A 21,825-nucleotide genomic window follows, 5' to 3' on the forward strand; every position below is an offset into this window, starting at 1 on the left:
AGAGAATCTGCTTTATTTGCTTTATTTTAATATCTACATAAAATTAAAAACTAGTTAAAAACAGCATGTTAATAAAAAGACTTTGTAGGTATGCACATGGGATAAAATTAATTGACACAGTAATCCTTTCAATCAACTACTACTTTAGAAACCTCCAAAATGCTCAATAGTGAGATTGTATTTTTTCTTTTTACCTTCACTACAAAATGACTTGTCAGCACCTGAGAACCGCACAGTCTCCTTTATAATTTTCTCAATTTTACAGTATTCACACATTGCCATTACATTATTGATTTTCTTATATTCATCAGAACAATTCTTGCCACAGAACTGAAACATTTTACCCTGTAAAGAAATATTGAGTAGCAATTAGATATTTGGGTTATGTTATGGTAATAATCATCCTTCTTAATTCAAAAATATATGGTATGAAGTTGGGCATAGGGCACATGTCTGCAATCCAGCACTCAGGAGGCAGAGACAGACAAAACTCTGTGAGTTCAAAACCAGCTGGTCTACTTACTGAGTTCCACACCAGACAGAGTTACACAATAAGGTCTGTCTCAAAAACAAACAAACAAACAAACAAAAAAAAAAACTCAAACAATTTTGAACAAAAAATTAAAAATACATTTACAGACAGATCCATTTATACCCAAACTCTTACCATGGACCTATACAGTGCTGTTTTATTTCCTTTGTATTTTGTAAAAAGAGGTTCTCAGTGAGTTGTCACAGCTGATCTGAAACTCACAATCCTATGTGCTCGCAACCGCACAGCAGCGCACAGCAGCGCACAGCAGCTATGAGCCCACACTGACCTTGTAGTCAAGAAGCTCTGGCTTTGTGGCAAAAAGACGGTTACAGTGTTGACACCTAAGCTTCACCACACTTCGTGCAAACCCAACATGCTGGGACTGGGCAGCCAGTCGCTGGAGCCCAGCTGCAGCAGAGCTGTTGATAGAGGTAGGAGACACAGCAGGGGCACTCCCTCCACCTGCAGACACTGCTGAGCCTGTGGGGATGCTCACGATTACTTGGCCCTGAGACAGGGGTACTACTGAAGAATTCATTCCAGTTGGTTTGTTGAACAAATTCTGAAAAAGTAGAACAACAAGAATAGGTCTGTTTAATCACTTGTTCAAGAAATTATGCCCCTATGTATGCCAAGAAAGGTTCTAGAAATGCAAGAAGCTAGGTTCTTTGTCTTTGAAGACTTTAAAACTGAAAGGGGCAAGTCTTTTATGTAAACAAACAAACAAAAAAACAATCCAATAATCTTCAAATCTAATACTCTCCCAAGAGTGTCATATAATTTTATGGAGGATAGTTAGGTGACTTTAGAGGCTCATCTAACAAACTAAGCTGAAAAGCTATAATAGAAAAACACAATCCTGGCACTAGGAAACGTTAAGTTTGTATAGCTATAGTAGGTGAGTCACTGACTGAGGAAGAGGAAGATTCCCAAGGTCCTACCTGGAAAGCTACCACACAACTGTAGCTGCAGAAGTTGCGTATACTTCCATCTGACATGGCTAGATGATACTGAGGGATTGCTGAGGTTTTACAACTGTTACACTGAACTTGTACACCTTAGCAAATGAAAGTAAAATCTAATGAGTCACACATAAACCTAGGAGGAATTAAGTATCATAGACAAAAATTCAACTTTCAGGTTACGTTATAGGAACTGAACCTAACCTCAATCATGCCACATCTATCAAAACTAACTCAACATTTAAAAAGTTTTAAATTTTTAAATAGTTATAATCTACCTTGAAATTATAAAATAAATGGATCTTGAAATATATTGGATGTGGATAAAGAAAATACATTAAAGAAGGTATATGTAATCCATCCAGTAAGGGGGATGCATAAATAGGTAAGCAAGTAAATAAGATAACAGGTAATATTTTACAATAAAAATGTGAAATATATCTGTCCTAAAATCAACTCAATTTAGACAAAAATTTGGGCCAGCAAAAAAGTAACTAATTTTCCAACTATTACATTTTATAGTTTATGAAAGCAGTATTACCTGCAGAAGTAACCATTTTAACTCTGTAAGCAGATAAGCAATTAACAGAACAGAAAAGTTCTGTCTTCCCCAAGCTATTGGTATTCTCAATCATTTCTGCTGAGGATCTCAATGATTTGCAAAGCGCACATGGTGTTATTTTGGCTGATTTCTATTAACAGAATAAAACAACATTCATTTTTACCAAATTCATAAAGCATAATTCTTTGAAATGTTTAACTTAACTCTGCTGAAATATTATTACTTTTTTATGTGTGGTGCTAGGAATTTATCCCAGGGCCCTGCATGGTGCATTTTTCCCCTTACTCATGAAGTATTTTAAATCAGTAGTTTTCAAATGATCATCATTACAATCCTCAGTAAGAAGTTTCACAAAGGGAACTTATATGTTATTCTGAAATTCTAAGTTTGGGTATAACATGTATGCATACAAAAGTGAAAAGCATTTCACTGAGCGACACACATCATGGAAACATGCTATATTTTCATATTTCTACTGTATTTTATTAGAAAAGTGTTAGTTATGACCTAGTAAATAATTTAAGATCTAATAATTGTTAAGCATTTGTTTTTAAAGAGTTGTTAACAGTTTTTTTTTATGTTAGCTGAAACATGTAAAGAGCTTTCTACAAAAAATTCTAACTTATTAGGAAACTCAGTGTCAATCCTCTCCTTTAAATAACAATGCATACTGAAAGCAGCAAGATGAAAGCAGACCTCGAGTATTCAAATATAATCAAGGAATCTGGCAGAGTAAGTATTCCCTCAACTAGGAACTCAACAGAAAGTAAGGGCAAGTATAATTTACCCTTTCACACACTTAAGAAAACACTGTTCATGCAATAACTAAGGGATTCTAAGATCTTCTCCCCTTTCTATGATAAATTTACAAACTTGATATTAAAACAGACGCATATTAGCATATACCTGATTTGGAATATCTTCTAATTCCCAGATTAGAACTGTAAACACAGCTGGGCGTGGTGGCCGACGGCTGTAACCCTAGCACTCAAGAAGGCAGAGACAGGTGGATCATTGTGAGTTCCAGGACAGCCAAGGCTACACAGAGAAACCCTGTCTTGAAAAAAATAAAAAAAAGAAAAGGAGGAAGGAGGAGGAGGAGAAAGAAGAAATAGAACTGTAAACACAAACTTAATTTTAAAAAGTTCAGTCAAAACTTGTCTTTGTGAAACTTTTGCTGATATACCTAGTCCTACCAACTACACTTTCTTCATGGTACAGTCCCTTGTACTTCACAATGCGTTTAGCTACTCATTTACTTGTAAGTCAGAAATATGTGTTCCCAGAAAAGAGGAATTGGATTCAGTGTCTGAATGAATTGAACAGGAAAAGAAAGTGGCAGCAAATAGCCATCTACAACGTGCCAGGGTATGTATTAGTGTTTTTGCTTGTTTTACATAATCCTGAACAAAGTCTAGTTTTCATATCATAGGCACTAGCAGATAAAAAGACAAAACCTAGAATCCACACAAACTGTATTTCCTATGTAAAATTGTATCTGACCATACTGTATTGGTCTTATTATTACGTTAAAATTTTTGGTTTAGTCTTTTTTTACTGGAGAAAGGGTGTTTGTGTTTTCGCTTTGAAGACAGAGTCTCACTATATAATTCTAAATGTCTTCAAACTAGTTATGCAAACCAAACTGGCCTCAAACTCAAGGATCTGCCTTCCTCTAACTGCCAAGTACTTGTAACTAAAGGTATTTACCACCACGCCTGGCTCTTGTATTTTTCCGAAGAGTGGGAGGTGAGGAACATTAAATTCTTGTCCCTAACACTTCATGTTTGAATAGATGAGAAATAAACATTCAAAATTAAAATTAAAAACTCAATCTAAAATTAAGATGTTTTATTATATTTCTCCTTTTGTGGAGTATTACTCAAACTTTAGTGCCTGATACGCTATCAGAAAAATAATAGCCTTCTTAAAATATTAAATTTCTTTCATTTGTGAGAGAAAAATACATATATAGTAATATGAAAAATTTCAAAAATTATGCATTAGATTTAAAGTGAAATTGCCTATAATTTTAAAAATACCAAAAACAATGCAAAGTGAAATTTATACAGCAAGTCCCAGGCCACCCAGTATTACATAGTAAGTCCCTGACTTCCAAACCAAAGCAAAAATACCCCTCCCCCAACAGCAAAAAACTTGAATGCAATAGTAAAACCTAGCTGACAGTATTCATGGATTTTGGTGAACTGTACACATATTCACTATGTAGTAAAGAGGAGGAAAAAGTGTCAGATGAGGAAATGCAACAAAATAGAAAGCCATTGCAAAACATAAAGTATAAAAAGTATTTACCATCCCTTTTAGGCAGCGGTTCTCAACCTTCCTAAAGTTGTGACCATTAACACAGTTCTTCATGTTACAGTGACCCCCCGCCAAACACAAAATTATCTGTTGCTGCTCCTTAACTATAATTTTTCTATTGTGGACTGTAATGCAAATATCTGTGCTTTCGCAGGGCTTTACGCTACCTCTGTGAAACAATCATTTGACCCCCAAATGGGTCACAGCCCCACAGGTTGAGAACCACTGCTTTAAAGTTATCAATAATGGAACTAATATTTGGCTAAAATACTAAACAAACAAAACAGCACAGAAGATCCTTATCAGAGTTCATCCAGGTTATTCTCTGCCAATTTCCAATTCTCAAAGTAATAAATGACCCTCATTTGTTCTATTTAATGAAGACAATTCTTTAAAAACTTCTTCACACACTCAGGAGGCAGAGACAGGTAGATCTCTCTGAGTTCAAGATCACCTTGGTCTATAAAGCGAGTTCCAGGACAGCCAAGGCTACACAGAGAAACCCTGTCCCTAAACACCAAAAAATAAAATAATAAAAATAAAAACCCGTTTACTTGCTAAGATTTTTATGGTTTACAACTGTAATTATGTGGTTCCACTTGCAAGAAAAATTTATGTGTGTGCATACACACACACACACACACACACACACACACACACACACACACATATATATACACATACATACACACATGCATGCAATTTGGACCTTTTTGCTGAAGAACAAGTATACATAAAAATGAAAATATATAGAGGTTGGAGAGATGGCTCAACGGTTAAGGGAACTGGCTGCTTTTCCAGAGGTCCTGAGTTCAACCCCCAGCAACCACATCATGGGTCACAATCACAGTCTATACTGGGATCTGATGACCTCTTCTGGCATGCAGATGTATATGTATGTATGTATGTATGTATGTATGTGTGTGTGTATATATATATACATATATATACATATATATGTATATATATATATATATACTGTATATATATATATATATATATACAGTTTATGTTTGGTTCATTTAAAAATTACTATTAAAAAATATAAGTCACCATAAATAAACAAACAAATAAATCTTTTTTTAAAAAGGAAAAAGCAAAAGGGGGTCTGAAGAAATGGCTCAGTGGTTAAGAGCACTTTCTGCTCTTCCAAAGTTCCTGAGTTCAACTCCCAGCAACCACATGGAGGCTCACAACCATCTAAACTGTGATCTGATGCCCTCTTCTGGCATGGAGATGTACATGCACACAGAGCACTCATATTCATACATACATAAATAAATCTAAACCAACCAACAACAAACAAACCCCGTTGGACAGAGTGAGCAAGAGGTAGACATGTTCAGGATTAGCCTAGGCCATTTAACAAATTCCAAGGAGACACAGCTGTCTCAACAAAACAAAGCCAAAACCTAAAAAGATGCATTTCTTTTTGGTTTTTCCTGACAGTGTTTCTCTGTATAACTGTGGCTGTACTGGAACTTGCTCTGTAGACCAGGCTGGCCTCAAACAAACTCACAGAGATCTGCCTGCCTCTGCCTCCTGTGTGCTGAGAATAAAGGAGTGCACCAGCACTATCCAGCTAAAAGATGGATTTCTTAATACATATACAGAAATTGGGACATATAGAACTCTATTTCACAACATTTTATACACACACACACACACACACACGCACACACACACACATTTGGCTAATACTATTTCTAAGAAAAAATAAATACTTATTATTTTAAACAACTGTTTCAAAAATAATCCTACCTAAAGGTTTCAACTCTCCTGAAATGAAGAAAGATGGCAAGATTAAGTATGATCAAATACCTGTTTGTAAGAGGTGACACACATTGAACTACAGAACTTCTTGGACTGTCCCTCAATCTGGAGCACATGGCACTGTGCAGAGCCACTGTAACAGTAACCCCCACAGTTCTCACAGCAGTTCATGGTGAGGTTGTTAGCAGAGCGAAACTTAGAGAAACAGGCATCACTGCAAAGTTTATGGACCACGTTCTGGTAATTAACTTCATGTCGAATCTAAGAATTACAAAGTACACCAAAACATCAGACACAAGAAATCAAGCATTCTTCTTTAAAGCCTGAGAATCAAATGTACTCACTCGAGTGAAGTAAAAAAGCAACTTACAATAGCATTCTTCTGACACATGCTGCATTTGGTTGAAATGCTGCTTGTATTAATGGTAACAATGGGTTTTTTTTTCAGTTCATAGGTTGACAAGCATGACTGACTGCAAAAATCCTTACTGGTGGTGCTATTTTCAAACTGGGCACTGATCACATCCTTTGGGTTTAAAATGTCTCTAAAATAATAACAAAGATAAAATAAGTCACAGGGTATTACAACTATCCCCCTTTGTGTGTTAAAGAAACCAAATAAAACCAGGCTTTCAGTAAAGGACACTGTAACTTTTTTTTTTAATGAAAACATTTTAAATTTTATGTGTTATGAGTGCTTTGCCAACATGTATGCCTGTGTACCACTTGGGTTTCTGGTGTGTTCTGGGAGTTGAAGAGGAGTTGAATCCCCTGAAATTGGAATTACAGATGCCTGTAAGCCACCACAGGGTGTTGGGAATTGAAGCTGAATCTTCTAAAACAACAGTCACTGCTGTTCACCACTGAGCTATCTCTACAGCCCCCAGGGGCACTGCAATCTAATTTGTATATGTACACGTGTACATCTGTGGCATATATGTGCAGTATGTGTGTATGTGTACAGGTGCTTGTGCACAGGGAGAACAGCTCCTTACGTCAATGTTTGGTGTTTTCTTCAGTCCCTCTCCAATTACTTTCTCAACCTGGAAACCTCTGACTGGCCAGCAAGCTCTACAGATCCGCCTGTCTCCACACCTCCCTCCTTCTTGCAGCACTAAGGTTAGAGAGCCTGGCTGCCCAAACAGCTTTTCCATAAACAATGAGGATCCATAAAGCACTCACTGAGCAATGCCTCAGCCCTGGAATATAAATTGTGGAGTTTGGAGTCCTCTCACTTACTACATACAAATATCATAGCAATGTATTTAAAATTTAAAAATACATTGAATGGAATCAGGCATGGTGGTTCTTGCCAGTAACCCCAGGATTCAGGAGGCGGAGATAGAAAGGCTAGACTTGGGTATATAGTCACAGAGTTGAGTTCCAGACTAGCCTTGGCTCTGAAACTCATACTGGAAGAATGAAAATGTAGAAAGCTGGGGTAGGGAAGGAAGACTGATGAAGAGCGTTCATTGTAGATGCAATTGAAAATTTTAATTTTTTTCTTAACATCATCTGTATTTTCAAGGTATTCAATAAAAATAATTACATATGAAACTTTTTCAAACCATTATGTATGGAACTTTGTGTATATATGTATTTTTTTTTCCTTCTGCCTTTTTTCTTATATTGTTTATTTTATGTTCTCTATGTCTGTGTGTGTATATATACTCATGTATACACAGTACAGAGGCTGAAGTCAGAGGACAATGTGTGGGTTCCAGCAATGAATTCAGGTCCTAAATTTTTGGAGCCAGTACCTTTTTTACTCATGAGCAATCTTGAAAATCTCCAAGACAGGGACTCTCACTGAACCTGGAACTCAAAAAGATTCCGCTAGGCTGGTTGCCCACTGAGCTACAGGAACCTACTAGTCTTTGCCTTTCCAGTGCTGGGGATTTGATCTCAGGTCCTTGAAAAGCAATCATTTACCCAGCTTATCATTTTAAGCTTTTTACCCGGCTCTATGTAATACATATTTATATTTAAGCATCACTACATAAAATCTAGATGTCCACATCTAAGAAATTCAATATGTAAGCATTAGTAATAAAGACAATGAAGAATGAATCCCTAAGGATTCAATTTTCTACCACTCCAACAATGAAAATAAAATTTCTCATTGATATCAACAAATTTACAAACCAAACAAATTATATTTTATGGCAGAATAAAAGGAAACAACCACATTTCTGTTAGCATATATTCAGCAAAGCTACAAGAAATTCAAAAAAGGATTCTTGAATTTCATAATAAAAATTGATCTAACAATTAGTAAAATTATACTCCAAATTGTTTTATATAAGATTTGAAATAATTTTTTAAAAATATTTAGGTTCTTTTTATTTATTAAAGAAAACTAGACATTAAATGGTAATAAAAACACATTCAGCAGGATAACCCTAAGGCTGTAATAGTGGCACACATACATTTGGTGGTAGCCAACAGCTCTCTAATTAGATTGCTTGGTACTGAGAACCCAGCCAACTGACCAGAGCTGGTGAAACCATGGATCTTGGCTGAGAACCCATAACTGCCACTTTACTAAACCAGTGTAATCCCTAACTACACTCTAAATATTTATTTTTTTAACCACACTTAAATGTAGTTCTCACTCCCCATCAAAGAAACTTCTCTTTGCAACAAAGACCATTAAAGAAAACCAAAAAAGATCAAAATGCAGAGAGCGAGACTGTGCGGCATACAGTACCAAATGATACATCTATAACACCATTCCCACACCTACCACTCAGATATCCTTAAGGAAAAAAGGATATTACTGTTCTAATGACTACGTACACTAACAAAGAAAAGGGCAAGACAAATCAAGTGGCAAATAGGAAATGAAAGTTTTTTATCTGTAGAAAAGAATAAGGCAAAAATAGAAAAAAGAAGTATAATGAAAAATGAGTAATAAAGAAGACATAGAAAGAAGAAAGCCTGTGGAGGCAAGCAGATAAATAAACAGTGCCACAAAATAACAGAAAGAGGGAAATGGAAGAGTAAAGACTAAAAATGGAAGAAATGAATAAGATAAAACAATGTTAACAGGTAAAACTGAAAATCTTGACGGATAAGGAAAAATGCAAACATAACTGTTCAACTAGTATTGTAGGTAATCTTTTAAAGATCTACTTATTTTCGCTTCATGTCCAGGAACATTTGCCTATGTATATGTATGTATACTAAATGCATGCCTGGTGCCAGAGGAGGACAGAGGCTCTGGACCTCCTAGAACTGAAGTTACAAATGGTTATGGTTCCTCATGTGGGTCCTGGGAAATAAAGCAGGGTCTTGTACAATAGCAGCAAGTGCACCTAACTGCCCCTCAAACAAGTTATTGCTGATGTGTAGGGAAAAAAAAAAATCTGTTTCAGATAGATCACTGATAACTAACAATGGACAGAGATCAAATTAACATGTATGACAGAGGATGTAAAGAACTATATATCCAAGGGTTGGCGAGATGGTCCAGAGGTTAAGAGCACTGGCTGCTCTTTCCAAAGGTCATGAGTTCAACTCCCAGCAACAACATGGTGGCTCATAAGCATCTACTGGCCTGATGGTACACGTACACACGTACACACACACACACACACACACAGAGAACAGTATATAAATAATAAAATAAATCTCAAAAATAAAAAGATAAAAAAGAAAGAAATTTATGTTTAAAAGGTGTGGCTGGGAAGACAGCTCAATAAGTAAAAGGCTTGACTTGAAAGCATGAGAGCCTAAGTTCAAAGTCCAGAAGGCACCCCCCAAAAAACAAACAACACAAACAGGCAGGTGGTGAGCACTTGTAATAATACCAATGCTAGACAAGTCTAGACAGGAGGGTCCCTACGGCAACTGCCAGTCAGCTTAGAGAAATGTGTGAGCTCCAGGTCAATGAATCACTCAGTGACATCAGTCTTAAAAATGGCACATAGCATTCCTACAGATAACACTCAAGGGTATCCCATGTCTTTCAAATTCATATGTATACATACCATACACATGTGCGTGTGCACAAACATGACCTCCCCTATCTGCACACGTTTTAAAAATATGTACACGAGGGCTGGAGAGATGGCTCAGAGGTTAAAAAAGCACTGACTGCTTTTCCAGAGGTCCTGAATTCAATTCCCAGCAACCACATGGTGGCTCACAACCATCTATACTGAGATCTGGTGCCCTCTTCTGGGGTGAAGGCCTACATGCAGGCAGAACACTGTAAACATAATAAATAAATCTTTAAAAAAATAGTTCTTAAGAAAATATGTACATGAAAAGAAGATACATTTCTGTATACATGTTTTATATGGTAATGTTTAAAATAAGTGAAAAATCTTTAAGTATCTGTGGTTCTCATGAAAAAAATCACTGACATCTTAGAAACTCTTGACCCCCAAAATGATTAATCCCTAAGATGCATAAGTACAGTTAATAATCAAACAATAAAAATATTTCATCATGAAACACCAGATGAAAAAACTAAAATAATTATAGTTTTCATTTTAACTCAGTCACAGAATAATCTAATAGTGCATATATTAGAATATAAAAGCATAGACAATACAGCCAAGTGCTCTCCTTTAAAACTACATGTTATAACCACAAAGTAGAAATAAAGAACTCTGCTTTGGGCAAATTAATTTTGCCCAAAATAGTGTGTGATAGTCAATTTAATAAGACATAAGTATAATAGTAAAGCTTTACTCCAAACTTAAGGTCATTAAATAATCCACTCAATAATATTAGGTATCTATGACTGACTATATAATTGTAAACCAAACAAAGTACATAACTCTACACTGACATACCTTAACAGTGACAGGTAATATTGTATATTTACTATATATAATATGATGCTTAAAATATATCTCTATGCTAAAATAGCTAAAGTTGCTTAACATGTATTACCTCTTTGTTATAAGAATACATGAATATAAGAATTATATCTTTGTTACAAGAAATACATGAACTCAGATTTTGGGGGTAGGAGGTGTTTTTGGTTCTTTTCAATAAGGTTTATCTGTAGGTAAAAAGCCCTGGCTGTCCTGGAACTCACTCTTGTAGACCAGGCTGTCCTCCAACTCAAGATATTCGCCTGGTTCTGCTTCCCAAGTACTAGGATTAAAGGCGTACATCACCACAACAGGCTTCTGAACTCGTGATTTAAAATATACTAACTATAGCCACTACGTTTTACAATAATAGATTGCTTGAATTTATTCCTTAAATTATAAGTCACCAAAATACCAACATTATTAATGAATCAATTTTAACTGAATAAAACTAGACAAAATGTCCTAATCTACCCTTTAATCAACATGCATGGCTCTGCATCACTTTCAATCACAAGCACACATGAGAAAGATGAAACTTTAGTACCACTGCAGCTTCCCACAATAACTGTTTTAAGATGAACACACCCTTTTCTAAAAGATTTATTTATTTTATATGTACAAACACTCTGTTTTCAGGCACACCAGAAGATGCAATCAGATTCCATTACAGATGGTTATGAGCTAATATGTACCATGTGACATAGTACCATGTTTGTGCTAGGAATTGAACTCAGGACCTCTGGAAGAGCAGCCAGTGCTCTTAACTGATGAGCCATCTCTCCAGCCCAAACACATCTTTTCTTAAATGCTCAGTACAATCTGGGTACTCAGCGAGGCAGAGGCAGACAGATTGCTGTGCGTTCGAGGCCAGCCTGGTCTACAAAGTGAGTCCAGGACAGCCAAAGCTACACGGAGAAACCCTGTCTCAAAAAACAACAAAACAAACAAAAGCACAGTATAACATCTTCAACTTTCACTTTTTTTCAGATTGAAATAGTTGCATGGATTTTACTGATTAAGCATCCCTGAGCTGAAAATCTTAGAATACTCAAAACCACAAAATTACTGAGTATTATTATTTTGCTACTCAAAAAGTTTTAAATGTTTTTTTTTTCAGTTTGTGAATCTCAAACTGAATAGCCTTAAAGAAAAACCTCCCAAACAAAAAAAGCTTTGTTTTTGTGTCCTCTTCTTTTATGAAATAACAGGGTTGCAAAAAAAAAAAAAAAAGCAGAACTTCCAAAGGAAACTAAAAATCCAATCTACTGAGGGATATATGAAATGCAGTAATTTAAATTGCAATGCCACTGTATAATACAAACAAATTTAACTCTTTTAGTTATCCCAGAGAAATGAACACAAACAGATGTGCATAAGAACTAGGGAGATAGCACAGTGGTTAAGGACACTGGCAGCTCTTCAAGCGGACCAGGTTTCAATTCTCAGAATCCATATGACAGTTCACAGTAGTCTGTTACACCAGTTATACACTCTCTTCTGACTTCTGAGAGCATCAACCACACACATGGTAAAAAGACATACATTCAGGTAAAACACTTGTGAAAATGAGATAAAATAATTTTTAGAAGTTTAAAAGAAATGTGTATAGAACTAAGTTCTGGAAAAGTATCTATATCCACTCTTAATTTCTGTTACATTTCTGATCTAACTAAATTAAAACATAGAACAATGAGCACATGTAAACACTGGAAGATAAGTAATAAATCATAGTTTAAACTGAAAGGCCAAAATGTTTCAAAACACCAAAAAAGTATAATTCCTCTTTTCTTTTTCCTTTTTTTTGGGGGGGAAAGGGGTTGTTGGAGGAGGGGGGTTTGAGACAAAGCCTCTATGTAGCCCTGGCTATTCTTGAACACACAGAGATTCATCTTTCTCTACTGCATGTACCAACCACAGTGGCCAGCTTCTCTTTTTCAATGAGTTGCTTTAGTAAACTTATTAACTTATTAACTTATTAACAATCACCTTATAAAGTCTATAAGGGTTATCTTAATATTATTCAAAAACATCAAGATAATTAAGTCAAGGTTCATGCACATTTTTGTTAGTTAAACTGCAATAAAACTTCTAAATCAGTTCACAGATACTGAAGTGTGTGTGCGTGCTGCAATTCCATACCAGGAAACAAAACTTAAATATTTGTTGTACCTAAGATCTACTGTCAATAATTTTGAAATAAAATGCTGCTGTGCTAGAATAGTAGAATGCAAGGAATCTTAACTAAATGAAAGGGTTAGTTTCAAAATCACTTGTTAAAAACCAAGCTGAACACTCACTTCCCACTCAGAAAAACTGAAATCAGTGACAACAGAGTAGCACTAAATAATATGGTATTTTCTTTTTCTTTTTCTTTTTTTTTTTACAAAAGAACCTACAGCTAAATCGAAATTCAAATATAGCACACAGGTTAAGAAACAAACACTAAGAAAAATAAAGAAACAGAAAAGATAATTTAGAACGCTGCTATACTTTGAGCAACTTGAACAGGTCTTCTTGGTGAGAGGAGGTGGTGGGCGGGCAGGTGGGACTGTGTATCCAGTGAGGCACAGCGTGGAGCAGAAAAGCTGAGTAGACCCTTTCCTCTGATAAGCAGTCTGCCCCTTCTGAAGGATTTTTTTACAACCAGAACAGGAAACGCGAACAGCTGTGGCTGGAACCGAAGGAAGCATTTTATTCATGCCAGGTGATGCCAGGGAAGGCTGGAAGCCAGTAGTCAACTGTGGAGCTTAAAAAAAGAAAAAGAACATTCAAAGAAAAAAATTTACTTTTATCTTGCATTTTATACATTGGTGCTTTCTCTTCTAGAGCTAGTATGGAACCCAGTACTAAATGAACAGAGAGAACAGCTAGTTTATTAACACAAAGAGAGATAGCATATCATTTATGTGGACCAGAATAAATACACTTCATCTACTTAGGTCTAACTCTTACCAAGAGGACTGCTACTGACTGAAAACACAGCGCTAATTTTCAGCTCCCCCTCTTGAGTTTTCTGCTGTTGCCCATGGCCATACTCCTTTAAGAAAGAAAACAAGAAATAAATAAAGAGAGAAAAGAACAGATTCCTAAAAAATCAAGACACTGACTACAGCTGTACAGAGGTAGAAAATGTATACAACATTAACGTTAAGAAGAAATAGTGAAATACAAAACAGTAAATAAACCATAATTATACAGGCAAAATGTTTGTATATGCTGAGAGTAAGGAGGGGGGAAAAATGTTAGCTACCAAAACAGCCTGACATACTTAATAGATTTCTAAATTACTTCTGAAATTCTTCTCTAATGTCACAGCACTTTAAATTTCTGTTTATTATAAAAGTAATACACAATCACAATAGAATACTTCGATAAGTAGAAATAAAATAAAATAAAAAAAACTACTCTCATTTCCATCGCTCCAAAAGGGCCGCTGTGACTATGTATATTTCTTTCCAGGCTTTTCCTTTCTCTAGTCAAAAAAAGTTCATGAATTCTTTACAAATTATAATTATTCTAAATAAATTTTTCTTATGAATTCATGTTCTGCTCATTTAAATTATTATATATTCTTGCATATTACTCCCAAATAACTTCTAATGGCTAAATATCAGCATTTATAAGACTTGAGTTTAAGAACCAAAGGTTTTAAAAGAACATTTTGAAAACTATATTATTTAAATCACTTAAAAGAAAAAAAATTAGATTTATTTATTTATATATATGAGTTTTTGCCAGAATATATGTATGTGTACCACATGCATGGCTGGTACCCACGGAGGACAAAGAGGGCACTGGATCCCTGGGACTGGAGTTACCTATGGTGCAAGCATCACTCTGTAAGTGCTGGGAAACAAACGAAAGTCCCCTGTCTTGTGGTCCAAACCACTGAGGCGGCTCTTCAACAAATTTTAAATACAAGTAAACATTTAAGTTATACCTATAGCACACACCAGACTTCCATTATGTATTTTTCAGGGCTGTTCTGTACAATTATATTGCTCAACTGTAACATCATTAAGTAATAGTTGTTTTCTTTTAAAATATTTACCATAAAAAAGTTTACAAAAATACTACAGAGACTGGTTGCTCTTAGAATTCTGGGTTATCAGACATACTCCCAATATCAATACACTATACAACCTTGAGCAATACTGATATTGCTGATATGTCGTATTAAATAGCTGCTAACATGATGTATGTACACTTGATTCAGGCATAAAACGAAGAATGCCCAAACTTTCGGCCATTATAACTGTATTTTAGCACAGTAATTTTCTTTTGGTGTTTTGTTTTTGGTTATGAAACAGGGTTTCGCTGCAGAGTCCTAAATGGCCTGGAACTGGCTAAATAGACCAGACAAGGCCCGAACTTAAAGCAATCCTGCTGCATCCCAAGTCCTGGGATTAAAGGTGAGTACCACCATGAATGACTAACAGAATATTTTTAAAATGAAGATTTACATAAAACTCCCTGGCTAACATAATAAAATTATAACTTTAGCTAAAGGCAGGATCAAGACTATTCATTTTTTCCTACCTTATGTCTCATGCATAGTACTGACATCTAACTGTAACAATATTGGTCTATTTAATGTTTGCATACATTCAACACAATCAGTGAAAGAATGCCATGATGAATATCTTTAAACCTTAAAATAGAATCACCACTAGGTTACAAGATCCAGTATTAAGGGTTTTGAGACATTATGAATTGTTTTTGTCCAAACAAAACTATTAATTTTTTGTTTCCTGTTGTTGATTTTTTTTAAGACAGGGTTTCTCTGGGTAGCTGTCCTGGAACTACTTTATAGACTAGGCTGGCCTCGAACTCAGAGAACCACCAGCCTCTGCCTCTGCCAGCTGGGATTAAAGGTGTGCACCATCATACCTGGTTCTCAAACAAAACTGTTCTTATTCTAGCAAATTATAGGGAAGGAAAAACAAGCCAATTGAAAGGCTTTTCCGACTTATTTTAACTTGTTCCCTTACAAGTGCATCATGATACGACAATATTAACCTCAGTAGCATTTGTATCAACATTTCTTTTGAGTTAAATTTTTTATGTACTAAGGTTTCCATTTATGCCAAAATTCTGACAATCTTTACCTTTGTGATTTCTTCTATCTCTTACAAAGTTTTACTTCCATAATAAAATAATAAGGAAGTGGTTTCACTGTTTATAATACAGTCCTTTAATCCAGGGATCAGCAAACTTTATCTGCAAAGGGCCAAATAGTAAATATTTTTGACTTCGCAAGCCATATGGTCTGATCTCTGTCACAACTGCCCAACTCTGCCCTGGTAGAGCAAAAGCACCCACAGACAACATGTAAATAAATGAACATGGCAAAGTTCTGATAAAACTTTATTTGTAAGAGCAAATAAACATAGGGTGGGTGAGATTTGACCAGCCACTGATAATTTGTTAGTGCTGGCTTTAGATCATTTTGGGACTGGAAATTTTTCTTTCACTAACTATATAGAAATAGAACATTTTTTTCTTCTTACCATGAATACACCAAATCCTGGGAAATGCCTATCATGAGCCATCTCTTCTATATCATTATCATTCTGATTAATCTTCTATCACAGTATTCTGATGAAATTACACAATGTTTAACCATTTACATTGTTTTCCATTCAACCCCTCCAAATATTTTTGAAAGTATGTACATATACTATGTGGTTGTATACACCTACTCCTCAAAACATCAGAACCTAATCACCAATATGTTCATTATATTCATCAATTCTGTATCTTACTTCAGGAACAGTTGACAACATTAAGACTTCTCATGTTTTTTTTAAAAACTGGCTTCATCATTCATTTAAATCATCTTCTATCTTACAATTACTTTTTGGTTGCTACTGGGAATACTGAGTCTCAACTGGGAAACTGACCCATATAGTTATTATTTTACCTACAACTCAACTACCACAAGTTCTATTAATTTTCAAATAAAGTGATTACTTTATTTCCCATTTCTATTACCTTTTCTTATTTCCTTTTTAATATATTAATATGTTTTGGGCCAAAAATCCAGTAATAATGCTAAGATCTATCAATAATCTGTATTATTTTAGTAATTACACAAGGTTCCTATGATTTTGTTTTCAACTCCAGTTTAATCTAGCATAAGTTATTTCTTTGCCATAACAAATATATGTTAAGAAATGTATCATGAATTATGTGATATATCATTTGGTATCTAATAAAGATACTGATACTCAAAATAGCACTGCTGGTGAAATAAACTTTTCTTTTTTAAGACAGGATCTCATTGTACATCCCTGGATAGACTGAAGCCTGTTATGTAAATCAGGCTGCCCTCTAACTACAGGGATCTGCCTGCCTGTTTACAAGTGTTGGCTTACAAGTATGCACTACCATACCTGGCAGATAGTAACTTATCTTGACATATCTATACATATATTTGAGAGCCCATTTCTTTTTTTTTAAGATTCATTCAATTATTTATTATATATACAGTATTCTGCCTGCATGTACACCTACAGACCAGAAGAGAACACCAGATCCCATTATAGAAAGTTATGAGCCACCACGTAGTTGCTAGGAATTGAACTCTGGAACTCTGGAAGGGCAGCCAGTGCTCTTAACCTCTTAGCCATCTCTCCAGCCCTGAAAGCACACTTCTAACAAAAAATTATTTATCTCAGAAAACTACAGAAATATTAATAGTCATTACCTCTTCCCAGTGTTCTCCAGTCCACTTTTCTTATTCTGGGATGGAAATTCCCAAATTTATAACACTTATTTAAGCCATTGATGTGAATTATTCATAGTAGGGTAAGGAGGACAGGGAGAGAAGGGGCCAAAATAAAAAAACTGCTTTATCTTTTCCTTCCTGAACACAAAGGAAAGCCTTATCAATATCACAGAACAATGATGTTGAAAACAAACCTCCTCTATGGCCAAATTAAAAAAAAAAAAAATAACTAAAGCAAAGCTTCAACATTTGCATGACTACATTACACTTGTAAAGAGTCTATGAATCATTAGTGGAATAATTAGGCAATTTGCTTCCCTATCTTTGTTTATTTCAACAAAAGACTGCAAATTAGTTCTCTTTTTATTACTGTGAGAAGAAAAGAAAAAAAATGAAAATTTTAACATTAGTGCTATCTTTCAGATTGTAAAAGATGGAAAAGATTTTTTTTTTAAATGAGCTCTTTGGATCTCCTAAAAGTTTCTTTTTAAAAACCCTACCTAAACATTTTTTAATCAATTAGTTACAGAAAGATAATCTAACAAAAATAAGACCTAAATTATGAGTCTAGATTGATGCTTCCTGGCCATGTAACCTTGAATAACTAAATTAACCTATGGAATTTACCTTCCTCATACAGACACAAAATAACATATTTGCTACTTTGACCACACACAGTTGGTAGGATGCAACAATATAGTACATATAAAAACATCTACAACTATTTTTTTTCTAAACTACAGAAAATACCATAGTAAAATGCAATGGGATTAGAATGAATAAATGAAATTGAAAAGCCAAGTGACTGAACACCAGCTAACAGAAGCAAGAAGATGACTGACAAGTAACTAAAGCAAATGAATTCGCAAAGAGATACACATACAGACATTCAGCATCCTAGTGGTTTGGATAATGACCAAGCTGAACTGTAAAAAGCACAATGAAAGCAAAGCTAAAAAGTTAAGCACACATAAAAATCACTAAACTGAAGATCAAAGGTTGACCACAGTCATGAAATGTCAATATTTTAGGAGCATTGTTTGTGAGATCAAATAAATAATACTTTTATAATCCTTGCTTCTAATCTACGGAGAAAGAGTAAAATTAATAAAGTGTTACACAGTGCTGAAAAAGCAATGATCCAGGAGGGGTATGGAAGAGCCTAAAGAAGGGAATAAAATGTGGGCAGGAAGGGAAAGAAGACAGGAGTGAAAAGGAAAGGACCAGCATCTAGAGTTGTAACTTGGCCTCCTCCCTTGGAGGATTTCTTGAACTACCTCAATGTTAATCTTTCTGATAACAGGATTGGTATGACTGACAACAGAAACAACTGCTCGTGAAAACCTACCTCTAGCCACCCACGTGCTAGACCGTTCTCTTGTGGGGGCAGGATGACGAGTACTCTGTGGTCCTCTATCTCCCAGAATCTATCCACAGGACTGTCTGTCTACTCTCAGCAGTGCAAACAAATAAGTAGTAAGCCTCTGAGGAAGTTGTTCCCATAATCATTATTTTATAACACATTTTGTAATTTTGAGTAAGTGTATGAAATACAGGCATTGCTATCCATTCCATCCTATTGATCCTCTCTAGCTACTAGAGGTTCTGCTTTAAAAACAACAATAGTAATAATGTTCCCAGTGCCTTCTATCCCCCACTTATTTATTAGCCTTAGCCATTGAGGGAAGCTCAATGGGTGATATACAAAAGAATGTTTAGTACCCTCCCAGCATAATGATTTCTTAGAAATTTTCCATGTCCACAGTGGGAATATGGAGAGGTTAGAGATCTTCCTCGTACAAAGACATGTATAATTTTCACAGGAACACATGAAAACATGAATTTTCCCTGCCTAATTTATACCTAATTCGGGACATTTATACCTAATTCAGATATAGAAGATTTTCCCTTCTCTTGTTTCTACAAAGTACATTTAACCTATCATCTATTGAAATATTTTCATATTCCTTCTACTGTCTTTTTTGAGCCAACTGCACTCATATTCATCCAATTTCTTTCATTCAATTAGGTCTTCAGTACTCTAATTCATCTTATGGGCCTATCCCTTTAAAATAATAGTCACTCTGAAGAGGTCAAACCCTACAGCCTGAAGAAACAGGACATGCCTCAGTGATCTCTCTGCCTCTCTCGTATGTCTGTCTGTCTCTCTCTCATAATTAAGCCATGTTCTGGGCTAACAGCTCCTAATTTATGGTACCTGGATCTTACATGGTCCTTGACACATATACTATGCTGAACTAAATCATGTGGTATGAAACTTTCTGCCATCCCACGAAAAGATATAAAAAGCCACTGATTTTTCCTTGTTGGGATATTTCTATGAAAGTTCATTTTCTCTAGGTTTTTCCCTTCATCATGTCATGGTATTCCTCTTGCTCCTACTTTTAAGCTGTTCTTAGTAAGTCTCCTCTCCTCATTTTAAAGGGAAGTCTTCTTTTTCCTTTAAGGCCCTACTATGCTGTTTCTGATACAATGTGCTATTTTGAATGGTTTCCTACCTCAAGTGACTTCTGTGGTCACAGTGCCCTCTCCCCCAATAAACACCATTTCTGAAATATGTCAGCACCTTTCACAGGCCACCTGCTTCTCCCCTTAAATCTTACCTCTGTAGCTGTCTAGACTTTTCTCTCTTTAATCTAAAAAAAGTAGTCTTCTATAGTAATTATTTTTGGTCCCCAGGATTATCTGGCAGTGTGTGAAGATATTTCTGACTGTTACAACTGGAGAAGAAGAAAGTTGCAAGCAGTACCACATACAGGTTAAAAAAAAAAAGAAGGTTAAAGATTCTCTAAGACACAGAACAAGTCCTCATAACAAAGAATGGTCTTGCTCTTAATATCAGGTGTGCTGAGGTTGACAAATCCTGCTCAAAAAAGCTTATACGAAAAATTATCTTCCACATATGTCTCATTCACAAATTCCCTAGTATAACAGAAATAAGGAAAAGGTAAACTTCCTCAGATTATATATTATTTCATAGAAACAACTAATCTATGTTATCTTCATTTTTCACTTTCTGAATTTATGACATCTGAACAAAATACAGACTACCTTCAAATAATTGCTACTATTATGTATTGATTGCTTAAATTCCTTCCTAAATTTCAAAATAACTACAGTGTTTGCTGTAGCTTCTTTCTTCCATTCCAACCACTGTACTGCAACGCCATCAACTGCATGGGTAACCTAACTGACTATATAATTTCTTTTGGAGGATTCCTATGACTTACACTTCCAGAACAGCCTTGAAATAGCACAGCTCCACCCTTGCCCTTACTACTCAAATGTCTCAAACTTGGAATCAGGAATCACTCACCAAAGCCTCCTTTCCAATAAACTGGTTCTTCAATTAACCTTTCCAAAGATAATCATGTCCATTAGCCCTCCTGAAAGACAGTTAAATGCATACCCAACCTGTACCTCATTCATAGCCACTGCAACTGTTTATTAGTCTCCTCTATGAGTTAAGTCACTCCACAAACTCATGTGCCACCCTCCTCCTAGGCCTTCAACCTCAGCTGCTGTCTCAGTCTTGAAACCTCAAAGACTCACCAGTCTCCTAATCCTGTACACTAAAACGTCTACAAAAGCCACAGTGCTATTGAAGACAAAGAAGATCAAAAGCCTTAATTACCCTTAAAGAACATTTTCATGTAATTCTTGCTATAGCCTTGCAAAACAATTCAAGTTGCTTCAATCACAAATTCTTTTCATCCTGTCAAACTATTTCTTAAGCACTGCCTCTTTCAAATGAGTAAGTTGATGTGTGGAACAAAAAGAAACAGGGAGGGGAAAGGTGAAGTGTTTACTTGAGCATTTTCAGGTTCATCTTTAACTCTGTCTAGTAGTCCCTGCTGAGGCGCCACTGCTTTGTCATACTCATCATCCAAAGGTTCTTCTTTAATTCTAATATTTGATGCAAAGGAATTCCCCAGTTCCGAACCAATGGATTCTTTATTGGCAAATGGGTAGCTGGAGTCCTAAAACACAATATAAAGGATTAATAAATATTCAAAATAAAATTATTCCTCTTCAGGGTTAACACCCAAAGAAAAGCTTACTGGCAATGAACTCCATGCCTATACCTA

The 21,825-nt window shown here is 35.5% G+C and overlaps 1 protein-coding gene across 3 annotated transcripts in view; it reads right to left on the minus strand.

The window, feature by feature from the left end:
- Window positions 1–21,825, minus strand: part of Zmym4 (zinc finger MYM-type containing 4) — a 122,927-nt gene that overhangs the window by 43,726 nt on the left and 57,376 nt on the right. Inside the window, exons 5-13 of one of the 3 annotated variants that reach the window (XM_055610978.1) lie at window positions 21,547–21,717; window positions 13,939–14,023; window positions 13,477–13,732; window positions 6,525–6,699; window positions 6,203–6,415; window positions 2,039–2,189; window positions 1,477–1,592; window positions 822–1,097; window positions 195–345 (exon numbers count right to left, since the gene is read on the minus strand). In XM_055610978.1, coding sequence (XP_055466953.1) covers window positions 195–345; window positions 822–1,097; window positions 1,477–1,592; window positions 2,039–2,189; window positions 6,203–6,415; window positions 6,525–6,699; window positions 13,477–13,732; window positions 13,939–14,023; window positions 21,547–21,717 — 1,594 coding nt within the window. The remainder of the gene's footprint in view (window positions 1–194; window positions 346–821; window positions 1,098–1,476; window positions 1,593–2,038; window positions 2,190–6,202; window positions 6,416–6,524; window positions 6,700–13,476; window positions 13,733–13,938; window positions 14,024–21,546; window positions 21,718–21,825) is intronic. The other 2 variants (XM_055610980.1, XM_055610977.1) reach the window with 2 other exon arrangements.

Source organism: Psammomys obesus, unplaced genomic scaffold, assembly GCF_907164565.1.
Source record: "Psammomys obesus unplaced genomic scaffold, mPsaObe1.curated_primary_1811, whole genome shotgun sequence".
In the NCBI taxonomy this organism is placed as follows: domain Eukaryota; kingdom Metazoa; phylum Chordata; class Mammalia; order Rodentia; family Muridae; genus Psammomys; species Psammomys obesus.